A 21,633-nucleotide genomic window follows, 5' to 3' on the forward strand; every position below is an offset into this window, starting at 1 on the left:
ATTACCATAAACCCTCGGCACGCCACGGCCAAGGGCAGCCGCCGCCGTCCTTGCGAGGCGCAGGTAAAACCCTCCCCGGGCTGCCGAGGCTCAGTTTTTGCTCGGGATAAATGATATTACATTGCACGCACAAGCACACAGCAGCCCCAGCAGATAAAGAAGGACAAAACCCCCACAAAGTAACATCAAAACAAATTAAAAAAAAAAAAAAGCAAAGCAAAAAAGGGGGGGAAAAAAGCGCTTCACGCAAGGAATATCTGAGAAATCCCTAAAACCTCTGCTTTTCCGGATGCTCCTCACATGGGGGGACAACTTATTCATGGGTTTAAGGGTGGGATGATGAAGGGGTCCCGGAGCCGCGCTTCCACTGTCAGGTTCCAGAGGAACTCTGGGGTGGGGGCCGCGCTCCGCGCAAGGGCCGCGCAGCTCGACCTGCGCTCCTCGCTGCAGCTACGCGTGCAGAATGAGAGGGCCGGAGGGGTGCAGAGCCCACCCCGCGGAAGATCCGCGTCCCGAGGAGACGAGGCCTACTCCGGACCGGCTGAGACCTCCCCGCCAGCCCCTCCGACCTCCGCACAGCCCTTTTCTCCGGGGCGCAAAGAGCGGCCGCTCTTCCCGGTCATCACACCCGACTCGGTCCCCGCGCTCTCCCGCCCTCTGTCCCCTCTGGGAAGCGCACAGGCCTACCCACGAGGTCTTAAATAACATCAGCAACCCCCACAAAACAACACCACAAAAAGCCCACCCCCCCCCAAAAAAAAAAAAAAAAGAAAAAAACAAACCAAAAATTAACAAGCCACAGAGACTCAGAATCGGGAAGCAAACAAACCCAGAAGGTGGCGAGGAGCCGCAACTAACACGGAGTGGCTTTTTCCTGCCCAACTCCCACGGCAGAGAAGGTAGGGACGCAGCCAGGTGCTGGGCCTGGCGCAGTGGCCCCAGAGGGCTGACAGCGCTGCCGGGCCCGTCCCCGCCGCCCTCGGGGGTACCCGCGCCCCGACGGGGCGGGCGAGCGCTGCCGGCCGCACAGGGCCCCGCTCTCCGCGGAGCCGCCTCCCTCCCCGGCCCGGCCTGAGCCCTCCGCCCCGCTCTGCTGCCCGCTCCTGCGCGGAGTCACTTACTGTTCTGCATGTTGGGCTGAGAGAGCAGTATCCCACGGGGGTCGCCTATAGCAGTCTATCAGTGACAAAATAGGCGTTAATCAGGGGAGGCAAGGCACACGGTTAAGCTGCAGAGAGGCTAATATCTCAGCGGCTAACTTTGTTATCCTTAGGCATCTTCCCCCCCGGTTCGTTTAAGGGTTTGGGGGCTTTAATACCTCAAGGCAAAAAAAAAAAAAAAAAAAAAAAAAATGTTCATATGTATCCCTAACTCGCAGGGGAAAAAAATTAAGAAAAGCAGCCCGCCAAGTGGTTTCTCGTTTTAATTGCATGCAGGTGGCGTATTGCCTCGTCGTTAGTGCTCTTCGCTGAGGTGGTGTATTAAGTGGAGCGACAACAATCACAAAGAGAGTCCGAAGTCATGTTTTTAAACTTGCCTGAAAGCGGGGTGGACTGTCCTCTCATACAATTTAGGGACTCGCACATCTGCGTGTCACTAGTTAAAGTCTTCCCTCTAGGACAAAGCAGAAGAAGTACATTAAGAAGTGTGCAGCGACGCCGGGAAGGTGTGCGGGGCGGCGGACGCGGCTCGGGGGGAGCGCAGCGGGGCGGGCGGCGCTGCGCGGGCACCGGCGGCGGGGGGGGCACGGCGGGGGGAACCTTCCGCCGGCTGCCCTGCGTGCTGGGAGCGGGGCTCCATTTTTACCTCCGGGTATTTCCTCGAGTTTGGTTGGTTTTTTCTTTTGTTTTTGTTTTTTGTTGGGTTTTTAATTTTTTTTCTCTCCCCCTTTCCGCGCGGCGCTAGCAACTTTTTCTCCCCCAAACTCCCCGTCTTGTGATTAACTTCTTTTTTGGTCTTTAGATCTTCCCCTTTTTCACTGTACTGTGACACACGCTGTCTACCTCGCCTCACTGCTTTAAAAAGTAAGAACAGGAGGGGGTGAGAACTGTTAAACAAAGCCTACAGAAAGCGAACAATGGCCTCCATTCTGCTCCTCTACCCAAACCCCGAGTGCAGAAACCCAGGCTCCTTAACCGGCCGCGCAGCTTCCCAACTCAACGGACCAACAACCCTCCAACTTACAAAGAGCAGAGAAACAAGCCCCTTCTCCCTTCATTAGTGCCTGCCTTGACCCAGCGCCTGGACAGTCCCCAGCGCCTTCCCCCCACCCCCCCCCGCTCGCTCCCTCCCTCCCTCCTTCCACTACTCCCTCTCTCCTCCTCTCGCCACCTTCCTTCCTTCCCTCCCTCCCTCCTTCCCTCTCCCCCCGCCAACCCCCGGGCCACTTATTTATTTATTTATGCGTCCCCATGTATTTATTTGAAATCGTCGCGGGTGAAAATGGAAAAGTAATTTCTCGTTATAAATATCTGGCGGTAATTGTGTTACTGGTGCGAGTTGTTAGGGGTTGTAAAAAGATACAACAGCTCAGTGGGGTGCTCAATTGGGGAGGGACAATTACAATAAAGAGCCCATTCAAGGGGGTTGCTAAAAAAAAAGGAGGTAAAATAATGAAATAGTCGCAGCCTTCATTTTCTCTCCCTTTTTTTCGCCTAAAAATACTCATTCTCTTTCTTTTGCGCCTATAATGAATATTAATTTTACTCTTCCTGCATATGATGGAGAAATCAAAGAGGCACGTTTCCCCATTCAGAACTAGCCACGGTATAATTTATTAAGTAGCTTTTAGTAATCTCAAATCCATAAAAATAAACATCAAACAAGTACTTTCTCGCAGCGTGAAGACTTTAACTGGTAAATATTTACTGCTCTTTGGAGAGCTACCTGATTAGCAGCAGAGCAAGCTACACTGTACTCCAACGGAGACGTGGTGATGTCTCCTTCAGCTGAGCTGAACGTGGAGCCATCCCTTTAACACACCGAACACGTCTGCATAGGCACACACCGAACGGGAAGCCCACCGCTCCAGACACAATTTCCTCCCATATTTCATGCACAAATCATAAACGCGGGGCCTACGGGGTCAAAGGAGCCATCCCAAAAAAAAGCACCAGCAAACTTCCAGCTCTCAGCCCTGCCCGCACGCACCTCACAAATGACACTGAGTGGGTTTAAAAGAAAAGAACCAGGGGGAGGGAGGGAGAAAGAGGGAAAAAAAAAAAAAAAGCCGCGAAACAAAACAAACCCAAACACAGCCGAAAGCGATTTACAATAGAGGGCGAGGGTAACCGAGGTCTTCAGCAAGGTAAGAGGAGGCGTGGGGCGAGGAGCTGCGTGTCTGATCAGCAACTCGCCACAGCCTCCAGCCAGCGGCCCGGCAGCCCCGGGCAGGCCCCGCACCGCCAGCGAGAAATCGCCTCCTCCTGCCGTGCCCCGCGGGATCCCCGGCACCCCCGGATCCCTCCGAGAGCCAGGATGCAATTTGCCGTGCCCTAATAGGCCGGGCCTAATCCGCAACTCGGGGTTTAATCTCGAAATCTTCATATAATCTCACGGCAGAGAGCATTTTTCCCCCTCTCCCGGTGTAACCGTGTTTAGGCGTTAAGGGCAAAGTTTCGCCTTCCCAGGGCAAACGCGAAAATGATAAAAACGAATCGGTTTGCGATGAGCTGCTGGTGAAGGTCAGCAGCTATAAATATTTATTGCTAAGGGCCACATTTATTATTTTGTGCCCCTAAAATAGGGAAGATGCACTCACTTTTCTTCTCTAGTACGTTGTTGTCGTTCTTCAAAACAACCTCTGCCAGGTACATTGAATCATTCGAGAAAGTTTGTCTTTAAACTTTCCAGAAATTATTCCGGCTCTGCGTGCCCATATAACCCCTCCGTGCAAAGCGTTACAAGGTTAAATTCAAACCCAGATTTTTTTTTTTTTTTTTGCATTTGCACTTGCGAGAGAAAATGGAACCAAGTTTATTGTTGCACTTCGCTGGAGCAAATTTTTTTTTCTTGCACAGCGAAGAGTTTATAACTTTTTAAAAATTAAAAAAAAATAAAAGCTTTGCTGAAGTGAGGGATTGGATCAAAGGGGGTCTTGTATAAATAAGAGATGTTAAGGGGGTTTTTAATTTAAAAAAAAATTAAAGCATTTGGATTTAAAAAGGGAGCAAAAAAATTCCCCAAAGCGAGAGCACGGCGAGCCCCGGTGCCGAGCAGGGACGAGGCGCCCGGCGGGGCCCGCCGTGCTCGGTGAGGGCTGCTCCGCGCCCCCGGCGCTTCTCCCGCTCCGGAGCTGGGAAAGTTGCCGGCACTAGGGACAAGTTGGGAAGATCCCCGGGTGGCTGATTAAAGCTGACAGCCCTTCAGCTCCGCTCAGCTCCCCGCCTGTACCGCGCCTGGGAGCTGACTTGGCCTAGGATATGGGTCCTTTTTTTAATTTTTTTTTTCCCCCTCCCCACGCAGCTCTCCCGGCCGCTCTCCCTCTGTTTTTCTCTACCGTCAGGAGCGAGCCGTCCCTAACCCAGAGCACAGAACACAAAGCAGAAGTCGGGGACGGGGCCGTCCCGGGGGCAGCGAGGCGCCGCTTCCCTCCCTCCCTCCCTCTCTCTCTCTCTCTCTCTCTCTCTCTCTCTCTCTCCCCCTCTCTCCCTCCCACGCTGCGTGGCGTGGGGCCGGAGCCCAGCCCGGCTCCCGACGAGCCGGGCACCGGCAGCAGCGGCACCGCAGACACCGGCGCTGCTGGTTTCCCTGAACAGCAAACGCTGCGTGGGAATGAATTACTGCTGCTGGTGTTGGCATTGGTTTCCCGAGTCAGATGCTTTAGCTTTTCCAGAGGACACGGGCTTATGTGAAAGGCAGAAAGTTTGTGAGCTCCTGGGCTGGAAAGTTCCCTGGGAAGCTCTCCGGAATGCAAATGGGAATATGAGAGAGAGAGAAAGAGAGAGAGAGAGAGAGAGAGAGAGAGAGAGAGGAGGGGTGAGAGAGAGAGCCCTGCCTAAATATTAAAATGCGAGGAGGGAGAAGTTGGGAGAATAAACGAACAGACTCACCTTTATGAGGCATCCTGTCTTGTTGTCAAAGCTCCTGTCAATAGTTTAAAAGCGCACTGGTTTGAAATGATGGTGCTTTAAAAAGAGTTGCCAGCAAAATAGTTTTTCTCCACTGAAGGTGCTGGTTGTGTGATCTTGAATTCCTGGGAAGGAGACAGAGATTGACAATAAAATGGGCTGTCAAGTGACTGGAGAGCGAGAGATAAAAGAGTGTGTGAGTGAAGTGGGGAGAGAGAGGCAGAGCACACCTATGCTGATTGGTGATGGTTCAAGTGTATTAATGTGTGTGTGCCTTGGTCTCTGCCTCGCCTCCACTGCTCTTCACTGGCCCATTAGTGAAGCCTGACCTCTGTCATCATCTTCCAGCAAAACACTTCCTCCCTGCGCCCGGACCCGAGCGGGAAATGCGGCGGAGCCGGGGCCGGCGGTTCAAACCCACTAATCACTCCGCACCGTGCAAACGCCGCCCGCCCGCTCCCACCCGAATATCGCCGTATGCAAAGCGCCGCCAGCGCCTCCCCGCCGCCCATTGGCCGCCGCCGCCCGCCCCGGCCCAATTGGCCCAGGCGTTTGAATATGAATGCGCAGGGCCCGGCGCCGCCGCCGCCGCCCGCAGCTCGCGCCGGCCCCGCTCCGCTCCCGGCCCCGCTCCGCTCCGCTCCACCGGCCCCGCTCCGCTCCGCTCCCAGCCGCGTCCGTAGGTCGGGCTGGGGGAGGGGGCCGCGGTGGTGATGGCGGAGGGGAGGGAGGGGTGTGGGGGGAAGAGATCAATTTGCATTTAAACAGTTCGCTCCAGTCCGACAATGGGAGATAAGGGGGAATAACATTGAAATGGTAAAGGCATAAATATTTGGGGGACGGGCGCGTTGGCGGAGGGGAGGTGTGCGGAGCCGCCCGAGGCCGCAGCGCTCCTTCCCGGCTCCCGGCGCGCTGGGAGAGGGAGGCTCTGCCCGGCCGGGAAAGAGCAGAGCAAATACACCATTTACTTTGTGTATTGAGGGCCCTTGTGAAAGGCCCTGAAGAGTCCTTTACCAAACACTCACCAACTTCTCCCACGTGCCATTTGTTGACTAAGGGCTGCCGGGCTGATTTTTTTTTTTTTTTAAAGATCCTACGGCGGAGTTGGAGAAGGGCAGAGCGGGGCCCTGGGCAGTGCTGCCGCTTTGTGCCCATCCGAAGAGGCTCCCCCCTCCTTCCCTCTCCTTTTGCAAGGGACCCCCTTCACTGGCTGCCAGAAACTCGAGGGGGAAAGTAAGTAAATGACTTTGCTGCTCTGACCACACACCACAAGTACATTTGTTGAATGCCGGACTATTAAGACACACCTCAGTAAACTCTAAAGCAACCCCTCAGCGCATGCATTTAAGGTTACACTGGGAGCACCAGTCCGAGCTCAGGGTGTCCCAATCGGTTATGGCGAGTGGTCCGGGGGGAGGGGAAAGGGGGGGTCTGCATCGGGAAAAACAATAAAAAAGAAAGAAAGAAAGAAAGAAAAAAAAAAGTCTTGGGGAAAAGAAAGGGAAGAAGGAGAAGAGACAGGAAAAAGAAATTCCAAGAGCCACCGCGGAAAGTGGAGAGCATGAACGCGCAAAGCATAAAATGAAGTCGTAGCCGCATACACTTGACTTCTCTTGACATGTGAAAAGTGCTAAAAGTCAAAGCTCATCAATAAAGTATCTTGAAATTGAATAAGAGCCCTGACAACCATTGCATTCTTAAATAAAGTACAATGAGGAGACAAACGACTCTGCCAAGGAGTTTGCATGTGAGTGAAAGGGCGCCTCAATGGGAGCGGGATAATGGGCTGCTCGGCCGTCATGCACTGTCATCCCCTGTCCCGCCGAGAAGCTGCCACTGCTCCCTAATAGCACAAAATGGGCTCTTAAGAGACTGCTGCCTGTCCCTGCTCCGCTCCCTTCCCTACCCTGCCCCCGACGCCGGGGTGCTGCGGTGAGCGCCCCTCACGGCGCTGTGGAGGGCCGGGCTGCCGTGGGCACCGTCCCCCCGGCCCTTTCTCCATCCCGAGAGGCCCGGGCTGCCGTGGGCACCGTCCCCCCGGCCCTTTCTCCGGCCTGGGAGCGACCCAAGCCAAGCCTTTCCTCGGAGGATGCAGGGAAGGGAGAGTGGCCTCCCTCCTGGCCCGGGATGCAGCCGGCCCCACCTGCAGCAGCGAGGGGCTCTGCCGCCTTGCTCAGGCCTAGGGCAGCTTGCGGGGCTTGTTTGCGTTCGAGTTTGGCCCCGAGCAGCTCGTTTTTATAGCAATGGAGCCGAATGTCGCGATGAATGTACGGGAGCGTTTGGGTGTGACGGGATACCCCCCTGAAGGTAAGGGCAGCCAGGCCGTGGGGCTCGGGGCACCCCGAGGGGGGGTCTTCCAACACCAGGGGCTCGGGCAAGCATCTCCCTCAGCCGGCAGTCCCCAGCTCCTCGCCTCTTTCCCAAGACTTTCCAAAGTAACATCCGCCACCGAGTTAACCTGCCCGCGGCCGTGCATCCTTCCAAGGGCGCCGAGGAAAAAAATCAGAGAGGCAAAAGAGAAGAGGAACAAGGTCCAAAATGAAGTACGAACCTGTGCCCCGTGTGCCTGCCCTCCAGGGTGGGTGGGTGCGTCCCGGCGAGCCGTCCCGCGGAGCAGCCGGTCCTCTCCTAGTTGCCGCTGGCCGAGGCCGGGCGTCCCGCCGCACTCATCCTGCGGGCGAGAGAAAGAGGCTGCGATTCGTGAGCTCGCACCAATCTCGGAGGATCCAAAGGGATGTTAAAAGCTAGGATCTAGTCCTTTTTCTGGAGTAAATTCAGTCTTGTCCGTGGCTTTTGATTTTTTTTTAATCCTCCTCTTTTTGTTGTTGTTGTAGGATTTTTTTTCCCCTGTTGCACTCTCTTTCTAGCAAATAAGAGATTTTTTTTTACTCTTGTCCACAGGGCGGTAAAGAGGGAAAAGAGAAAAACCACTTTGTCCAGAATTGCAGGAAAATATCATTTTTACAAGCTCTCAATTAGCCATCCCTTGGATTAGCACCTTCTTACGCCTCCTCGCCAGAATAAAGCAGCCGTAATCTTGTTGCTATTTCCCCCTCGGGCGCCGAGAGCTTTGTGTTCCCTCCCCCCCAAAAAAACTTTTAACGCCCCCACCCATCCGAAAAAAAAAAAAAAAAAAGAAAAAGGGGGAAAAAAAGAAAAAAGAAAAAAGCAAAAAGAAAAAAACAATCCCTCCCTGTGCGGGGAGGGGAGGGCAGGGGTGAGGCGGTGACGTCACGGCGGGGTGCGGGGGGGGGCTCCCGGCGCGGGAGCCCCGAGCCAAAGTTGGGAGGAAGAAAGAGCAGCGGGCCGGGCCGGGCCGGGCCGAGCCGAGCCGAGCCGAGCCGGCAGCGGGGCCGCCCGCCCGCCCCGTCGCGTCCTGCCGGGCCGGGGCTGTCCCGGCGCGGAGCCCCACGGACCCGGAGCTCCGCGCCGCCATTTTACCTCCGCCCGCCGCGGAGGGGCCGTGCGGGACCGGCCCCGCTCCCGCCCCGCTCCGGCCCCGCTCCGGCCCCCGCGGGAGCGCCCGGCCCGCCCGGCCCGCTGTGCCGGCCGCGGCGGGGGCAGCGGGACCTGCCGGCACTGCCGCGTCTGGATACCTCCCAGGGAAACGCTGTGCTTTTTCCTTTTTCCATCTAGCAGATTGCCACTCGCCGCTCTCCCTCCCTGCCCGGCCGGCCTGGTTTTCCTTTTCCTTTTTTTTCCCCTTTTCTTCCTTTTCTCTATTTTTTTCTCTCCTTTCTTTTTCTTTCTTTTTCCTTTTTTTATTTTTTTTGGAAAGTGAATTTTCCACTTCTAAAATGATTCCCCTGGCCTTCGTAACTTGGGGGAGAGGAGCAGCAGTTCTGTGAGGTGCTCGGCGTTCCCCTCGCCCCAAAGCCCTGCCCTCCTGCAGGCGCAGACCGCTCCCCCTTTTCCCCTTTTCCGGGGCGAGAGCTGCGCCGTGGGACCCCTCGGCTGTGGAATCCCGCGGCCCCGGCCCTGGCTCTCGGCATGGATTTAGGCGCTCTTTGAAGATTTCTACTTTAAAATCCGCACAGGATTAATGTAACTAGCATTTTTCTGCATCTGATTTGGTTTGGGTTTTTTTCCTCCCTCCACTTTTTTTTTCCTTAACTATGCCAAACAAAAAGAAAAAAATTGGCGTAATGTAAAAGTGGTTTAAAAACCAAAGGTAAGTAACTATTATACGTGGCAAGACGCGCCTTTTTGATTGTTTTTCCTAATTAAAATAATTTTCACTTTTTAAATATGATCTCGTGCCTTGCTATTGATTTGTATCAAACAGCAGCGTCCGCTTCCCTTTCGTATTTTGTTAGGTGTCGAAAGCAGAAAGTGCTGAGTTAGAAATTCCACTATCGTCTCGTTGTATTAATATCTGGGCTGCAAACTACCTTTTTTAATACCCAGAAAAATGCTTAAAGTCCTCTTGTCCAGTTCGGTCTAAAACTGAAGAGATACACAAATCCTGACGTCTTGGACTACAATGCTTTTGCCTCCAGGACACTTAATGCCTATTTGTATATGTAGAGACAGTGTTTGAAACCTATAATGCGCAGGACACTGAGTTAAGTGGAGCTTTTCTAGTTTATAAACAATCCGCAAAAAGTTTGGAATCGATTTAACCTCTTTTATGTTGGCCTTTTGCGCGAGGCACAGCTCCGCATGGCAGGATAAAATAAAAAAAGGCTTTCTGGACCTCGCCGAAGTCGCTCTGAAAGTGGAAGACGGACACACATCTCTCCGTACGAGAAAGCCTTTGATTATAAATATGGGAAAAGTGTCATGCAACCAGACCAGCTCGAAAAGGCTTCAGAAAAGAACGGGGGGGTGAAAGCTTAGCGCATCCTGACGGGCTTTTTAAATGCTATTGATTGGGACAAGCTGTTCAAAACCCCAGTAACAGTTAATCTGCCTGTTAATCAAGCCACTAAGGAGCTCAATGCGAGTTTTATTAGCAACCGGAGAACACAGGCGGCAGAAAGGATCAAAAGCCTACACCCTTGATATTTGTAAAACCGGCCTTTCCCAAAAATATATTTTCAATTACACAGTAATTCGGAGCTTATCAGGGCTCGCTCGCAGCCCCACGCAGATGGTTCCGAGGGCGCTGCCAAAGCCACGGAAGGAAGCAGCTCCGCGCCGGCCACGCCGAGGTGCGGGGGTTAAAAAGAACGCTTTAAGGAGGTGTCCCGCTCTCGCCTCTCTCCCATCTCGGACCCTCCTGGCCTCCCGAAATAGCAGCAAAACCTCCACTCGGCAAACCACGAGGAACCGAGGGATAAACTTCTCGTATTCACGTCAATTGTGTTATTAGGCTGAGGGGTAGATGGTTCTTTTTTCTTTTAGCTGGCGTATTTGATTTGTTGCGGCAAGTTTGCAGGGCATATTTCCCTCTGTCCATCCTTTTGGAAGAACCTCTCATTTAATTGTTAAAAAAAAAAAAAAGTTTAAATAGCGAGATTCGTAATTTGGAGAGCCTGAAAGTTGGATTTCAATTAATTTAATGACCAGAAATACTATTATATCGGCTAAAATCAACATTTGATCTTGTCATTTTTTTAATGCAATCCGATTCCTTTATATGTCAGCGAGATATGCATATAAAAGACTATCTGGTCAGAGGTAATTATGTCACAGCTTTTTCTCGGCATGACAGCTGGATAAACACCATCTCCAATAAACATCTCTAATTAGGGAGGAGGATCTGAGATAGATGGTGTTTGATTTATTACTGAAGGAGAATGTCCATTTACCGGTATATTATAGTGAAGCATCACAGGGAGCGTTCCCGCTAACGCATCATAAGGAGTATTTGGAGATGCCCGAAGACAGGTAAGCGGTGTTTTAGGTTTTACGCTGCTATTTTGTTTAGCGTTATTTCGGAGGAAGAACGGCCTTTCAGGGGTACCTCTCTTTCCCACCGACTCCCGGATTTAGCAGAGGCACCCGGGGCTAGCAAGGCAAGCCTGAGTTTGGGCGCCCAGAGGTGATCGCCTCTGGGCGGCCGGATCTTTCCAACGCGAACGGGGCGACCGAGCGTCCTCGGCGAGCGGCGAGCCGCAGGCGTTTGGCGGCGAAGAGCGGCTGGGACGCGGCCCCCGACGGCAGCTCGGAGGGTCAGGGACCCACCTGGGGCTCCCTCCCTCAGCCCCCTCCGCGGGGCCGTGCCCCGCTCCCGTCCCGTCCATGCGGCCGAGCGGGCTCCTCCGAGGGGCGCGGTAACCCGCGGCTGCCCCCGCCACCCGAGACGGGTCACGGCGAGGGAGCGGGGCCCGGGTCACGGGGCGGGGGGAAGGGGAGGGGGCCGCGCCGCCCGCGCGGGGGAACTTTGGGAAGCGGCTCCACCGCCGGCCGCCCCCTCCGCCCCGGGGCGCCCCCTCCGACGGGCGGGCAGCGGCCGGAGCCGCTCCCTCCCAACCCCACCTGTTGTGCGGGGCTCCGGCCCGCTCCCCTCGCCTTCCCCCCGCGGGGTGGGGGTGCCGGGCACCCCGACCCCTCCCGTCGTGGCCGGGGCGAGCGGCCGGGGGAGTCCGGACTCGTTACCTGTCAGCGGGAGCGGAGGCTCCGGGCGCGGCGGTCCCGCGGCCGGGAGGGAGGAGGTACCTGGCTGCTCCGGTGGCCAATTTCCACGCGAGAACCTGCCACACAGTTTAAATGTCAATGACAGCAAAAGAGGGGTGCTGCCTTTGCACTAACTTTCCCTTAATATCCACGCCAGCGCCTCCCCCATTGGCTGGGCCGTCCCGGTGACGTCACGGCGGACAGTAGTTAGCTAATGAGACATTTTAGGCGACACGAGCGCCAGCCCGGACACCGCCCGCCCCGTCGGCGGGCACGGCCCGGCCCGGCCCAGCCCTGCCCTGCCCTGCCCTGCCCCGCCCCACCCGGGCCTCGGCCGCGGGACGGGACTCCCTTGTACCGGGGCACCCTCGGGCAGCGGCGGAGTCGCTGCCTTCTCCCCGCTGCCTCCCGGCAAACGGGGGCTGCGGCCCGACGGCTCGCCCCAGCCCAGCCCTGCCGGCAGCCGGGATTATCCCAGGCCGAGCTTTAGGCTGAGGTTTGGCTTCTACCCCTCTGAAACGCGCTCCGCCTGAAGAACGCTCTTGTACGGGGAAAAGGAGGCCCCCAAAACCTGGCTCAGCCCTGCGGTTCCTCGGGGACGCCGTGGCCCCCGAGCCCTCAGCTCTCCCGCGGGAGTGGGGTGCTGCCAGACGGGAGGGCGGCCGCGGAGCCGCAGCCTGCCTGCTCCTTGGCACCACGGCGGGCGGTGCGGGCCCTGCCCGGGCTCCCCGTGCGCGCCCGCTCCCATTAGAGCGGGAGGGAGAGGCCCTTATTTGCACACACTTGTCAGGGTAAATAATTCATGGGCAAAGAGCCCCCCCCTCGCCGCCGATAGTTTTATTGAACTGCACTTAAATGTTTCATGAACCTGCCGCCCGGCTGGGCTGGGGCGGGGGCTGCGGGCTCCATTAGGCTGTGCCGGGGTTGAGGGCAGAGCGCTGTGCGGGGTGCGAGGCGCTGCTCCGCTTCTGAGGGTCGGGGACCCACCCGGGGCAGGGATCCGGCTGGTATCCCGGCGGGCAGACCCTGTCCCTTAGGCTGCCGCGCAAGTCCCGCGCGTTGGCAGGTAGCGACGGCCCCAGGGGCGCTGCCAGGAAGGGGTTTCGCGGCGCGTTTGGAGCCGCTGCCATTAAGGGGCTTGCGGCTCCCTGCAACCCGGCAGGGTCCTCCAGGGAAGCGTTGGAAACACCACGGCTCCCGCCTGCTTATCTGGCTGTCAATAAAAGGAGATGGCTCCTAAAGCAGGGCCAGGTGCTGCCTCCCCTGCTCTCCAGCACGCCGCTCTCCAGAAACTGCTCAGGCGTAAAGCCAAGTCTGCTTGGCCAGGCCTCGGCGGAGGCAGGCAAACAGCCCCTCGCCAGCGCCAGAGCGCTCTGTTTGCCTTTTTATCTCCTAAAAAAAAAAAAAAAAAAAAAAAAAAGAGAGAGACAGAAAAAGGGAAGCGAGGCAGGAAGGTGGGGGAGCGCTGGGAGCAGAGTCCGCATTTGGCCGAGAGATCGCCTAATAAGAAAAAAAAAAAAATAATAATAATAAAGAATGGGGGGGGGGAAAGCCCTGCAAAGGCTGCGCGGGGAGGCGGGCGGGACCCCGGGGGCGGCCCGTACAGGCCCGGGGTCAGCCCGGAGCGGGCGGGGGTGTCCGGGGCAGCGGCCGCCCCCCGCCCCGCCGCGCAGCCGGGGAGGCTCGGCCAGGCAGCGGTGCCGGTGAAACGGGGCCACAAAGTGTCTCCCCCGCGCCTGTGTGTGTGTCCCCGCTTATTTTTGCTCCTGTCGCGGTCGGGTCCGCGACCTTTGCTGAGCCGCGGAGGAGGGACGCGTCTCCGCGGAGCAGCGCGGAGGGAAGCGGGGTCGGTGCGGGCGTCGCCGCTCCGGGCAGGGGATAGGAGCAGGGGCACGGCAACGTGTTACAAATTTATAAGCATTATACATATTTGATTTACACTACGTTCCGAAGTTGTGGGCTTTTTCTTTTTTCTTTTCTTCTTCTTGTTCTTTTTTTTTTTTTTTCCGAGGATGCCCCAAACCCCCGTGTTCACATAGATTGAGCAATTCTCAACACACACTGTAATAATGAGCTTTAATTCTCTATCCAAGCAGAACTTGAGCAATAATAATAAGCACATCAGAACAATTTGTTTACTGTGGCATTGCACAGGCTGCAGGGTCCAAGACTAGCTACAATAAACGGTAAAAACCAAAGGAAAAGCCCTAGAACAGGGAAAATGTCGTGATAGAAACGTGGTTTTGGCTTTCAATGGAAGAGGTACTTGACTAGCATTGTAGCTCGGATATTTTGCCCTTGTCCAAGGTATGTGTTTTTAAATACTTTCTTTTTATTTCCCCCACACGTTTCTTTGCTTGTCTAACATTTCTCTTTTGCCCCCAGGATTACGTTTAAACCTCGGTGCAGAAATGTAATTTTGCTCTTGTTTTGCATTGTTGGTTGGTTTGTTGGGTTTTTTTTTTTTTTTTTATTCTCTCGTCCTGTCTGCTCAGCCCTCTCGCAGTTTGATAGAACCTGAATAGCTCCATCTCTTCGAATAAAAAATACCTGAGTTATTATTGAAATGGCTTTTTGTGTGCTGCCACGTAAAGTTGGGAGAGCTTTCCGGCTGTTGTGCGGCTGGCAGCCTGCGAGGCTCTCCTGCGACCTGGTAAACGATTGCACCCACCCTTCTCGGGAGCACTCGCCCAGAGCGGGCTGAACCGGCTGTCACGGGCACCCCGGTCTGTGAACCCCAGCCAGCTAGAAACTTGCTGTAACAAGCGAGATTAGTGAGGTTTGGGGGCTCTCAGTTAAAATGCTGCAAGAAACTTCTGTGAACTGAAGCGTCCTAAAGACAGAAATTTAGCAGAAGGATAACATTTCCCCTCGCGAAGAACCCCACTGTAGCCGGCTCTATAATGAGACTGTTATTTTCAATGCCGTAACCTTGTTTCTCATCCGAAAAACAGCAACCAAAAAAAAAAAAATCAAGGTTAAAAAGATGTTTCTTGCTTTAAAAAAGAGAAACGTATAGCTATAAATCATTTCTTTATACCCTAACTTTGTAGCTGGGTTTTCTCCCCTCTCCCTCTCTCTCCTTTCTTTCTTTTCTTTTTTTTTTTTTTTTTCCCGAAGACTCCTAATGCTATTAATTTGTGGAAAACTTTATTCTGGGCTGTCTCGAATTATTTCCCTTCTCTATCCTTTAAAACATTTTCATAATAAGCGTGACTCCGGACAATGTTTGATTTGTTTTTCTCCCCTCATCCCGGTTTAGACTGAGACATTAGCTGAATTCCCTGGGGGTGATTGGATGCAATTCGCTGAAAGTCGACAGGCACGTCCTGGATGTTAGAAATTCACTTTTCCTCAACGTGACAAGGCTGAGTTCGATCTACAATTGTATTTGAAAGGGCAATGAGCGGAAAGATCTCCCATCATTAAAACCTCCCTCTTCTTTAGCAAAATAACAAGATACTTCATTTGCACACAAACACTCAGGGAAAAAAAAAGAATCCCCAAACCCCAACCGACCCGCGATAACTCTTTGATAAAACGCTATCTCCGCATAATTTGGGAGGGGGGGACCACATATCAAAAGGTATCGGAGGACCCCCAAAGCGCCCATGTGATCAAGTTGACTTTTTACTTTAAATCTTGAATAAGATGTGAGTTGTAACAAGGGGATTTGCACTTACTCCATGACCCTTGTAATTGGATTAAATATGGACTGAGACGTACAAAAACATACTAAGATTGACACCTGCCAACTGGACTTCCTTATGATTGATTGTGATGCTTCGTGCTGGCAACAATAATGAAATAAATTGTATGGATAAAACAGCACATTTGTCATTTCCGTGCCATAAGAGAGGAAGGCAGCGCGTTAGGCAAGCTGTTATCTGACAGGCACGAACAGCAGACACAACTAAAGAGCTAAACAAGGATTCCAGACATTGACAAGACAAATTATAACTTGTCACAACCTTTTTAAATTCAGAAGTTTTCAATTAACATATATATTGCTGTTACATATAAGATCGGGTGGACTTAAAACATAAACAGGCAGGGACGGAGGGCGGCGGAGGCTGCGGAGCCGGCACTGCCCCGGCTGCCGGCGCTGCGCGGAGCCCCGGGAGCCGCCCCGCCGCTCCTGGCCGCGGGAACGGCTCTGTTGGGGCGGCGGGGCCGAGCCCGCGGGGGTTCCGAGAGCGGAGAGGGGGGCGGAGGGGCTGCGGGGGTCGCAGCGCAGGTAGCGCATCCTGCCGAGGCGCTCCGGGCTGCCCGGGGATGGAGCGCCGTCCATCGGGCCGGGATGCGGCGGTGTGTCCTGCAGGGAAGCACTCGGGATTGCCGGCTCCCTGCGGCGATCCGAGGCGCGGGATGGATGCGGAGCAGGCGGCCCCTCCGCGCCCCTCCGCGCCCGCGCAGCGCCGCGCTCCCGGCTGCGGGCAGGGCCGGGCAGCGCTCCCGCCTCCGCCGGCCGTCGGGTCTGCGGGGATCCCTCGTGAACGGGGGGGGGGAGGCTGCACCCCCCGAGGGGCAGGGGCAGCGACCCACACCCAGCACCCGCTGCCCCGAGGGCCACGCCGCGCCTCGGCTCCCTGGGACCGCAGCAGGACCGTGCGTCCCGGCGGGAACAAAGCTGAGGTCCGGCCGAGGTGGGAAAGGTCCCCTGCGGCATGATCCTGGGTGAAGAGGGGCGACACACCGGGCACGTCGCGGCACAGGGTCTTGTGGCTGGGCTGGCTTTTCCAGCGTGACCCGCTGGGGCTGCTGGGGCAGCGCTCGGGTTTGGGCCGTCTGGTCCCCGCCAGGTTATTACTGGGTAAAAAAACAGGGAGGTGGGAGCGGGATCACCTGAGCACGGTCCCCGCTCCTGTTGTGACCCCTCGAGATGCAAACGGAACTGTGGGGCATTTTCCCCCGTGTCGTGGAGAGCTTTCTCCGAGGAGATGCTGGCCTGGCCCGGCCCAGCGAGCATCCCCTGGGAGCAGAAAGAAACGCGGGCCCTCACTGAAAACCGTCGGGTCCCACTCCAGGGGCGACTACGGCTCCTAGACAAATATTTTCCACCCCCGTTTCTTTGTTCTGAGCGGGATTTTGCCGTGCTCGAGGTGACCGACAGTACAAGTGCAGGGGATGTAGCACCGCGGCTTTCCCGGCCATCGCCGGGCACGGAGAAAAAGGACTTTTTCCCCCAAAACCCCGAGTCGTAACTTGGGAAAAAATAGCTACTATTCCGAGGCGACCTTTCCATTTGCTGTAATTACTGCCAAACTCATTCCTCTAAATTAAATGCTGCAAGTGATTTGAATCCTCGTAACGCAAAACCCAAGTTCCATCGAATTAGTTGTAGCCTGCCTGCTTTCCCCAGTGACTGCATCTATTAACATTATAATCTCAAACACCATTTTTTATGTAACACTATTGTTAGTAAATCAACTCCTCAGGTCCACAGAGACGCTGACCTCTGTCAATTCAGTGAAAGTGTAATTATCTCCCCGAATCTTGGACAGATTTAAGAGATTACATTTCAACTAAATCTATATCAATGCTAATTTTTTTTCCAGACTCCAGGTGCTAGGCACTCCGAAATGGTGTTTCTGCCCAGCAGAATGGGTTACAAAGAGGAGAGGGCTTGCTGTGTAGAGGGCCAAAAGAAATGAAGCCCCACATAAAATTACACCTATTTTTTTTTTTTTGCTACAAAACCTGGTTCTTGTATGGCAAAGTCAAACAAAGCAGCTATGCTAAATTAGCGTTAAATAAAGGCTAGTTTAATGCTCGGTTACAGTCAACTGGTGTATATTTGATGGCTAATTGTCTATCAAAATTAAAGAGAAAAGAACAAATGATTCCTTATAAGAAGGTGTTAAAAGCTTCCACAAAAGGACATTTCACAAATATAATATCTGCGGATGGTGAATTGTCCTTTTGAAGCTTTTTTAATGTACTGAAGGCCTGGGACTCCCTAGATATGAATAATGGGGAGAAACGCGCCCTTTATTCCGAGAGAGCCTCTTTTAAACCGGTCGCTCTAATAAACCGGCGAGGACAATATTCCGGGAGGAACGGGAACCGCGTTGCTGTGATTTCCGACGGCCACTTAAATAAATAATGCCCCGGCAGTAAAAAGGCATTTAAATGTTATTTGGTTTGCTCTTAAGAGACCTGAGCGGAGAGCAGCTCTCACTTGCAAATCAACCCCTATCAGCAGGCAGAACCCGGGATTTGTAGGGCTGTTTGTAGGATGGGGATGGGGAGGGATCCCGCCCCGGCTGCCCCGCGGCCAGGCGAGGTGCGGGGCCGCCCGCCCCGCATTTATTGCTTTATTCAGACGAATGGCTCAGGAAATATTGCGCGGGGCGGAGAGCGATAGAAAAATGAGAGGGGAGAAGTGGCGAAGCCAACCAACCAAACCCTCCCGTGTGAAGTTAATCCGAGAGGATGGCGGCGGAGCGGGCGCTGGGGCAGGCTGAGCCCCGGCGGCTCCGCAGGAGCGGAGCCCCGCGCAGGGAGGGAGCGGCTCCGCGCCCCCGCGGAGGGCGTGCGGGAGAGCCGCGGTATGCAAAAGAGCCCCGGCTAAATCATGCAGCAAGAAGGACAAACCGTCTGGAAAATGGACCCACGGAGCAGCAAGAATGGACTTTTTTATCTCTGACAACTTGTGTCCTAAAGAAAGTATCTTGAAGATAATTGAAATGATTACAATTCATCGCTGCCTTACTTTGAGTGGGAACGGTCAAATAATGAAATCTTAGTAATACAGCAAAAATTTAATTTCCATTGCACCGCTGCTCGAGGTTTCCCTTTTTCTTTTTCTCTCCCCGCCTTTCTCATGCCTAGCCTCCCCTAGAAATTTTGTGCTCGCACATAATTCTGCACTTTGTTGCATTATTCATATTTTTGGGGTAATTTCCCATCTCCTCCCACCCTTTCTCCTTCAGTAACGGTCTAGGGAAATTCCAGATGTGGGTGCGGGGAATCTTCTGGAAGGAGCTATCCCGAGAGGCTGGGGAGGAACCCCCAAACTAAGTCCAGCCAGGCCGGGGTGGGTGCTGCAAGACTGAGAGGAGATTTTGGCCAACAACCCCCTCTCACAACCACCTCCAGCGGTGATGAGCAGGGGCTGGGCAGGCACTATGGTCTGTCTCACCCGGGGCAGCAGTGAAAATTCATTTTTGGAAACTGTTCTGGAACCCAGTCCCTGTAGGTTTTTTAAAAAACATTATTATTATTATTATTATTATTATTATTATTATTATTATTATTATTATTATTATTATTATTATTATTATTATTATTATTATTATTATAGTATTTTGACATCACGATTATTATTGTTATCGCGTTTTCTTTCTATTTTCACCAGAAAAAAATATTTCCCAGAAGCTGCAGGGTGTCCTAGTGATGCCAGGGGTTTGACTGAGGTGTTTTTTGCCCGAGCTTTGGGCTGCAGGAGGGCACCAGGGCTCATCCACGCAGGGAAATGGGATGGGGCCAGGGCGACCCTGTGCCCCACAGTCCCCCAGTGTCCCCCCCCGGTGTGGCCAGCCCCTGTGGCAGTTGCTGGCTGTGCTGCTGCCCGGGATGCCTGAGCCTCTCACCTCACAGATTGTGCAGGAGGCAGCCTGCCTTTTAATCCTAGCCAGGGATGGACCAGGGTACATCCTCAATGCAACTAACTGTTTCTAAAAAAAAGACCATCTGGTAATTGTCTTCCTTTAGATCTTCCCTTAATTATGCTTTTAATTAAAGATGGTTCAAGGCATTGGACCACATGAAGGGCAGTAATTACAAATTACATTACAAACCCAACAGATGTAGCTCTATCTGCTGGGAAAAAGGTACCGGAATAAAATTTGACTAAACTTTAGGATAAATTAATCCGCTGCCTTGAGAACAGAAGCACATTTTTTATTATGCAGACTCTAGCCAGGATTTAAGTTCTCTGTCATGATTGTTTTCATATTTCTTTGACATCTATTGATTTGGAGGCAGCTGCAAGGCTTTGTCACAAGAGAGAAGAGCAGTCACAATATATTAGCTTGATGGCATAACTCGAATATGAGTAGGAAGGATAGAAACATGACAGGGAGCCACGTGACTGAGTGATGGGTCTCCAACAAAATAAAGAAATTAATTTTTAATAAAAAGCTTTAAAAATACCACAGCTAGTGCAACAGCAAGGGGAACGACAGAACTTGTTAATTATCGAGCTTTGGAGCATTTGAAATTTACCCCTGAAGACCGAGAGGGGACGGGCTTTTATTTCCCAGTCAGGACCGGTGAAGTCACAAGGAGCAGAGCCCCCGTGCCCCGGGCTGGAGCCCACCATGCCCTGGCAGTCAGGCCTGGTCTGGACACCTCGGGGCACCGACACTCGGCTGGGAATGAGCATCCTGCTCTGCCCGGGATCTGCTCGGGGCAAAGCTCCCAGAGTCCGAGTGGGGTTTATGCAAAGCAATGCAGAGACGATAGCCTCTGTAATGAGGGAAGGCAACGCAGGCTCCAAGATTTCCAGGGGGAATATGGCCCTGCTAATCTGTGGTCACTGATGGCTCTGGATATGCTACTTAAAATGCATCTTGTGGGGCTGCAGGGATACAGGAGTAGGAATCCTTAAAATGACCTGGCTGGCAAGTTGGGAGGAGATCAAGAGACTGGGTTTTTCACAAGCCCAGTTCTGGTTCAGTGGATAAAGACATCACCGATGATCAAGAGGCTGTTTTTAAGTCTACATCCAGTTCAAAGGATGCGCCTCTCTCGCGTTTTGCCAAAATCCCGTGCTAAATGTATAACCGGGAGCTCAAAGTATTTGAGCAGGTTTGGGCAAAGTAACAGAATTTCCCTGTCTGGGGGAGGCTGTTTGTTGAAAGCAGTCATTGAAGTCGGGCTGGGGAGCAGGGACAGTGAGGATTCACATGTCAGACGCTCCATCAGACCATTAAAGAGAAATTAAGTTGAGACTGTTCGTCTTCCCCTCTCCCAGCTCCACCTCTGTGGAAAAAGCACAGTAAAAAATCCAGGCAGCTCCTGAACGTGGGGGGTGTCTCGCCTTCAAGTGACACCTGAAGGTGACACTGGACACAGGAGGACTTGGGGGTGAGGCTGCTGGGGCTCCCCATGCACTGCACCCCAAACAACCCTGTGACCACGGGGGCAGCAGCCAGGCCACCCCAAAGGTCAGGCAGAGCACACGAGGGGCTGTAGCACACCTCTGCCCTCCCTCTCACACACAGACACGAGCAGGGATGCTCTTCCTTGCTCTGCAGCATGCCTCTGCTCAGCCCAAGGACAGCTCAGTGCACCCCAGCCCAGCTGCGCACCCCCACTGTCACACACCCTCTGCTCACAGCGCCACATCTCTTTTCTCCTGAGGCAGCCAGCCCCAGGGATGTCTAACCCATTTCCTGACCCAATCCTGGATCTCCTCCTGTGTGGGGTGGAGGAAAGGGAGCAGATCAGCAGATCCTCGTGGCCTCTGCTGGCCCTGGTGTCAGGAAGGGAGTTATTTGGACAGAGCTCCTGGAATGGCTCTCAAGCAGCTGACTCAGAGCTCCCAGGAAGGCTGCTGGGATTTAGGATTGCCCAGTGTCAGTAGGTATGGGCACACCACGAGCCCATGGGCAGCACATGGCAGCTCCTACACTCTCATTTCATTCCAAAATGAGCAAACATAACCCTCCTCTATTTGTAATTTTAGCCCTGTGTTTTGCTGTCACTTCCCACTTCCTGGAAGTGACCCTGATGACAAAATCCCATTATTTGAAAAGAGAATAATTTCAGGTTTAAAATTTCCATATGGTTTCCAGGGAAACCTGTGTCCAGAAGATAACTGGTGAATGTAAGATTACAGATACTCCTGAAAACTCTTACTGATAATTTTTATAGAGCTTTTGGAACATATTTACATATAACCAAAAAACCTTTCTGCCCCAAATTGCAATAGTGGTTTTAGATCAGATGCAATATGGGATATAGATTTATTTAAATATTTTAATATCACATATTT

General features: G+C 53.5%; 1 protein-coding gene and 1 long non-coding RNA gene across 6 annotated transcripts in view; both read right to left on the minus strand.

Moving 5' to 3' along the window:
• Positions 1 to 1,200, minus strand: part of PAX6 (paired box 6) — a 14,392-nt gene extending 13,192 nt beyond the window's left edge. For all 4 annotated transcript variants that reach the window (XM_050975113.1, XM_050975114.1, XM_050975115.1 and 1 more), the window contains exon 1: positions 1,122 to 1,200. In XM_050975113.1, the coding sequence (XP_050831070.1) occupies positions 1,122 to 1,131 (10 nt within the window). In that variant the 5' untranslated portion in view covers positions 1,132 to 1,200. The remainder of the gene's footprint in view (positions 1 to 1,121) is intronic.
• Positions 1,201 to 1,537: 337 nt separating this feature from the next.
• On the minus strand, positions 1,538 to 5,532 carry LOC108963084 (uncharacterized). Of its 2 annotated transcripts, none has more exons than XR_001991790.3 (3): positions 5,300 to 5,532; positions 5,052 to 5,194; positions 1,538 to 1,614 (listed from the first exon to the last, which is right to left on the minus strand). It is a non-coding gene; the product is annotated as an uncharacterized LOC108963084 (long non-coding RNA). The 2 variants fall into 2 exon arrangements; XR_007777670.1 differs by having other exon boundaries at positions 5,399 to 5,528.
• Positions 5,533 to 21,633: the final 16,101 nt, after the last annotated feature.

The sequence above is a fragment of the Serinus canaria genome, chromosome 5 (genome assembly GCF_022539315.1).
Source record: "Serinus canaria isolate serCan28SL12 chromosome 5, serCan2020, whole genome shotgun sequence".
Classification (NCBI taxonomy): Eukaryota; Metazoa; Chordata; class Aves; order Passeriformes; family Fringillidae; genus Serinus; species Serinus canaria.